At 40.2% G+C, this 5,914-nt stretch overlaps 1 protein-coding gene across 3 annotated transcripts in view; it reads left to right on the top strand.

Moving 5' to 3' along the window:
* Window positions 1-363: 363 nt before the first annotated feature.
* EML1 (echinoderm microtubule associated protein like 1) overlaps window positions 364-5,914 on the top strand; it is a 90,023-nt gene continuing 84,472 nt past the window's right edge. For all 3 annotated transcript variants that reach the window (XM_008579905.1, XM_008579907.1, XM_008579904.1), the window contains exon 1: window positions 364-541. In XM_008579905.1, coding sequence (XP_008578127.1) covers window positions 385-541 — 157 coding nt within the window. In that variant the 5' untranslated portion in view covers window positions 364-384. The remainder of the gene's footprint in view (window positions 542-5,914) is intronic.

Raw genomic sequence — 5,914 nt, 5'->3', positions numbered from 1 at the left:
GGATTTCTGCCATGTATGGAGAGTTGAAGCAGACATATCCTAACATCTCTTCTACTACTGAGGTTCTTTCATATCATTGAAAAGAAAATAATTTGGCCTGCATGTAGAAAACTATGATGGTAATTAAAACTGTAGTTTAAAAACAGAAAGCACAGACGTAGAGAATGAAAAGACTACAGTAGAATGAAGAGTTGTAGTTCTGTGAAGCACAAGATTTCTCATGATTTCTGCATAAGAGCAGTTGTCTTCAGTTTGTAAATTGTACTGTGGTAAAGCAATGTGCTAGTTAGTGTACATTTATGGGTCTGATTTCCCTGGGGAGCATTTGGAACTCACTGGATCCTTTCCTTTGGTGCAGATGACAGCGCTTCTGCTGCAAGTAGCATGGAGGTAACAGACCGCATTGCCTCCCTGGAGCAGAGGGTCCAGATGCAAGAAGATGACATCCAACTGCTTAAATCAGCCCTAGCTGATGTGGTTCGGCGGCTGAATATCACGGAGGAACAGCAGGCCGTGCTGAACAGGAAAGGACCTACCAAAGGTGGGCATGTTAGATATACAGGCACAGCAGTAGAATGGGTCTCACTGAAGATTCTTGCTCTAGCAAATGCATATACCACTCTAATTTTGACAGAGGATCAAAACTTAGCATAACAATAAAGCTGTCTTAACATTGTCAAAATAATCACGCAAAGTGTGACAATATTTTTTTGGTTCAGTGTTGGTGAATTGTATAGCGTACTGGTATGCATTTGTAGGTGACCATAAAATGCTTGTTGATTCCAAGAAGGAACCATGCAGGTGGACCATCAAGAACAATTGTTTATAGGGCTGGCCCCATGGCTCACTTGGGAGAGTGTGGTACTCATAGCACCGAGGCCACGGGTTCGGATCCTATATAGGGATGGCCGGTGTGCTCACTGGCTGAGCGTGGTGCAGACCACACCGTGCTGAGGGCTGCAATCCCCTTACCAGTTAAAATAAATAAATTTTAAAAATTTTTTTAAAAAAAGGAACAATTGCGAGATTTTCTGGGACAGAGAGAGCTGGCTTCATCGAGATTTTCTGGGACAGAGAGAGCTGGCAAAAAGCCCACGATCCTCTGGGCCCCTGTTGGAGGCTATTCTACCTGGAAACTTTTTTGGTAATTCTCATCTCTTTCTGTGTGCTCAGCTTGTATTGTCATTCGTTTCAGCATAGCAAACACTTAATTGATCATATGCCACATGCAAGGCTCTGAGCCACGGACTGGGGGTGCAGTGGTAGTGGCCCTTCCTTTGATGAGCTCAAAATCCTAAAGTTATCACTAACTTTTCACCCCTTCCGGTGGGTAAGCTTCTTCTGGGCAAAGCCTCCTGTTTCTTCTGAATCTGCTTTGCTCTCCACGAGGACATAGGCTACTACAGAGATCTATAGCTAATGGATTTCTGGCAAATCTAAGTCATCATTTCATGTACCTATGGCTCCTGGAAATGAGACATAAAAAAGCAACATTTGTGTAAAATAACTTTGTAGTGACCATGTATTAGTCTGTTTTCTCTTGCTTATAACACAACACCTGAAACTAGGTAATTTATAAAGAAATAAAATTTATTTCTTACAGTGTCAGAGCCTGGCAAGTCCCAAGTCCAGGGAACACATCTGGTGAGGGTCTTTTTGTGGGTGGTGACTCTAACGATGCAGGGTGTCACATGGCGAATGGACTGAGCAAGAGAGAGCTACCCGCCTCACTTGCTCTCCTTTTAAAGCCATCAGACCCATGCCTGTGACCACCCATTAAACCGTCAGATTATTACTCCGTGAGTGGATCGATCCATCCACTAGGGCATGGTCCGCATAATCTACTCACTTCTTGAAGGCCCCACCTCTCAATTACCATAATAGGATTTCCTGCCTTCTTAACACTGTCACAGTGGGGATTAAATTCAACGAGTTTTGGGGGGGACATTCAATCCACAGCACCATCTTCTTAAAATTTTGGAAATAAAGCATCTCATAAGCATTTCTGTCCCACTGATACCACACTGTCTACTTTTAACTGGAGTCCATTGCTCCTCTTTTCCCAGAATTTCTTTTCCTGTGGCTATCTCTAGAAAAGAGAGTCCATTTTGGCTGTAAAATTCCTCTGGTTAAAACATTTTGAGATTGCAGCATGCAAATATCCCTTTAAAAATACATTTTTTTTTTTGGTTTGGATTTAACAAGTTATTTCACAATTGATGTATTTCCCTTGGGGTCAGGAGACAGGACTGTCCAACATTGCATCTTTTAGTTTTTTCTCAAGTACTTGGCTACATTTTCACACATCTGTGGAAAGAAATCTATTCTTTGTTCTTCAGGGTAGTTATCACCAGCTCCACGTGAAATACACGTGCTGGGCTGATGTCTACGTTTTGAATAATCCTTTTAAACAATCTTTTTTTCTTCTTCCAAGTTACAAAGTGATTAGGGTATTTTAAATAGAAACAGGTTATTTTAGGTATTCTTGACCTACTCAGCTTTCCAAAAATAAATCTGATGACTATTGTATCCTAAAGGCCACATTTGAAGTAGTTGCTTTATATAAAACTTCAGGCTTCTGAAACATCTTTATTTTTAGAAAATCAGGGAAGAAATAATACAAAAGGCTTGCCTTATTTTCTTGATTAAGAGTGAAGTTTGATTTTTATAAAACTTGTAGGAGAAATAATTTTTTTCATAGTTATTTGATGTTTCTTTATAACATTTTTTTCATAAGTGAGAATAAATCAAAGAGTGATAGTCAGAAGGTCTCACCAAGAAACAGAAGATCACGAGGAAGCTGGGGAGTCGCGTGGTATCCCCTGAGTGGAGCAGGCCATGGTTCCCCCAGTTTATGTTCTGCTCGTTATAGGATGGTGGGAGGGGAGGCAGGGGACTGTGACCTGCATCAGCAGCTCTGGTGGCTGCTTCTCTGGCAGAGAGTTACTGTGTTGGTGCTGACGTCTGCACCTCTGCCTGGATGGCTGCACTCTGTAGTCAGGGTTTGGTTGGGGGATCTTTTAGGAAAGATGGATTCTAGGCAAATCTCCTTTGGTTTGTAAGAGGACACATCATCATCATCTGATGAGTTTACTTAGATAGATGGGCTTGGTCGGAAGAAGATGGATTCTAGGCAAATCTCCTTTGGTTTGTAAGAGGACACATCATCATCATCATCGTCATTATTATTACTCTACAATATTTTGGCTTGCTATTTCAGTACAGACTTGAAGTAGACTGGACACATGTCATTCGAATTTTTAAATATTAAGTGATTTTTCCCCCAAGATTGGTAGTCAGAAGCTTAGGGCTGAGTGTTTGGAGCTTCAGGTGTACATCTTTGTGCTGTTTGCCCAGTGACAGGGATGCCTGTGCTGAAAGAAGCAGGCTGCTTAGGGAGGCAGTGAGTATTCCGTGCTCAGTGTGGCTCAGCTCAAAGTAGATGCCGCAGAGTGTTGTGTCATTGTGCTACAGCTGTCCCTAACTGTTGGACTGCAATTAACCCTCACTAGTCTCAGTATTGCGTATGGGGCCATAGCTAATCATTCTAATTCCTTTTCACAGCAGTACTTCACTTATTTGAAAAAAGTTATCATGACCTCTAAGCTTTGACTGACTTTAGCATTCTTCATGTGACTTAACTAGTATAACAATGAGACCTGCAGTTTCATGAAGGTACTTCACTAAAAGACTAAGTTCAAGGCTTCCTGAGACAGGGGAAAGATTGTGGACAGCCTCATAATGTGCTGAGCCTGTGGATATATGGGTATAGCCTAGTTAGACGGAGCTATATCTCAGACTCTACTTTCTCTTGGCAGCATTTTCCTGTCCTTGAGATAGGCCTGCTTGTACTAATTATCCGATTTTTCTTTACCCAGTGGATACTGCCTTGGGTCTTAGGACTTACTCAGTCTCTACATAAGCTCCCCAGCTTTGCTTTCTCCTTTTCCTTTGGTGTAGTTGTTATAGTCTTGTGGGACCATCGTCATATATGTGGTCTTCTGCTGACTGAAACATCATTATGTGGCCCATGACTGTGGTTTATAGAGGCACATATTCTTAAAATTCTTGCTAATACTAGAGTATTTTCAGAGTTGTGATTGGAGTGGGGCAGTACTCACTGCTAGCAGAATACAGTGGACACACCCCCTTAGATTGCTGTTGTGAGTGTAGATACAGAAAAACGCGTGATGGGCAAGGAGCCTAGTGCAGCATTACACGTAGTGGACAGGAAACAGTAAGGACACAGCAAGCGGGAGGGACATGGCCAGAAAATTGTGGTGCCTCTGTATGATTAAGTGCTGTTTAATCTTTAAAAATGTTTGTATTATTGGTGACAAGAAGGAAAATGCTTATGCATTACATTAAGAGTCAAAAGCAGGACATAAAACCATATATACTATATCATTTCAAGTAAATAGACAAAATTTATGCAACGAAGAATGGAATAAATTATACCAAAATTATTAGTGGGTTTTTCCTGAGTGATGGGGATTATGACTTTTTTCTTTTTTATACTTTGTTTCTAAATGTTGCGTGTACTCCTCAATAAGCAGAAGAAATTTATGTTTTAAAAATCACCTCTTTCTTACCATTGAATCTGAAGTCAGTAGCAGGGCTCTTGGCAAATGTTCGGAGACTTGGGTTTGCTCACATGCATTCTCAAGAAGACAAGGGATCATGGGTTGGAGTTCAACTAATAATAGATCCATTGTATACATGCACTGCCAGTTTCCATCTCAGTGTGGAACATACATTTTTAGCATGGAATGTAGATTAAAATATAGTCATTATTCCATGTATCTGGGATTATCAATTTTGTTATGCATTGACCAACAAGTAGTTCATATTTCTTACTTTAAATTTTGCTGTTTGTTCAGACTGTCGTTAGGTAGCTGGCCTTTTTAAATATTTTAATATGCCTTTTGCAAACTTTTTTTTATCAGTTATATCAACGAGTGGACCCACTAATTAATAAGAGAATTATATTAATTAATATATCAGAGAATTACTAAGTATAACCAAAAAGCTTCTGTTGGAAAGGTTAATAAGCAAGTCAGTCCTGTCATTCCAAGACATTGAAACCCTCTAGCCTCAGAACTGAGCCTCTGCAACCACTGTCAAGGGCAGACCACAGACCGTGTATGAGCAACCTGTGCTACATTAACCCTTAACACTGACGTTCAAGATAATGCCCATAGCTTTCACTTATTGATTGCTGAGTGCTAGACTCTGCAGTAGATATTTTGATGTATTAGCTCATTTCACTTCACAATTTTGTGAGGCAGGTATTATTATGCCCATTTTATAGATGAGAAAGCAGCCTCTAGGAGATGCAATAATTTGCCCCAGGTTACACAGCTAGCCAGCTGGGGACAAACATGGGATCAGACCCAAGCCCTGGCTGAACTTGTATTCTTTCTGCTATCCATGTCACTTCGCTAAGCACACCTCTTAGCAATATTACTTAAATTAGCATTATTCAAATCAAACCAAATATTTAAGAAATGAATAACTGTGCAGCTGGAAATGAGAGTTGTCTTTTTTTTTCAAGGTTTAATTTGATTTGCAAATCTTCCAGACACAATAGAAAATATTCAGTACATCATTGTGTAAAATATTACGTTATAGGGAAAACACTCCAGGGAGTAGGATTGGGTACAGACTTCATGAATACGACCCCAAAAGCACAGGCAACCAAAGGAAAAAAAAACACTCCAGGGAGTAGGATTGGGTACAGATTTCATGAATACGACCCCAAAAGCACAGGCAACCAAAGGAAAAATAAACAAATGGGATTATATCAAACTAAAAAGCTTCACAGCAAAAGAAACAATTAACAGAGTGAAAAGACAACCAACAGAGTGGGAGGAAATATTTGCAAAATATACATCTGACAAAGGATTAATATCCA

Source organism: Galeopterus variegatus, unplaced genomic scaffold, assembly GCF_000696425.1.
Source record: "Galeopterus variegatus unplaced genomic scaffold, G_variegatus-3.0.2 Scaffold1978, whole genome shotgun sequence".
Lineage (NCBI taxonomy): Eukaryota > Metazoa > Chordata > Mammalia > Dermoptera > Cynocephalidae > Galeopterus > Galeopterus variegatus.
The sequence above is the reverse complement of the archived record's forward strand: the minus strand, read 5'-3'. Positions and strand labels throughout refer to the sequence as shown.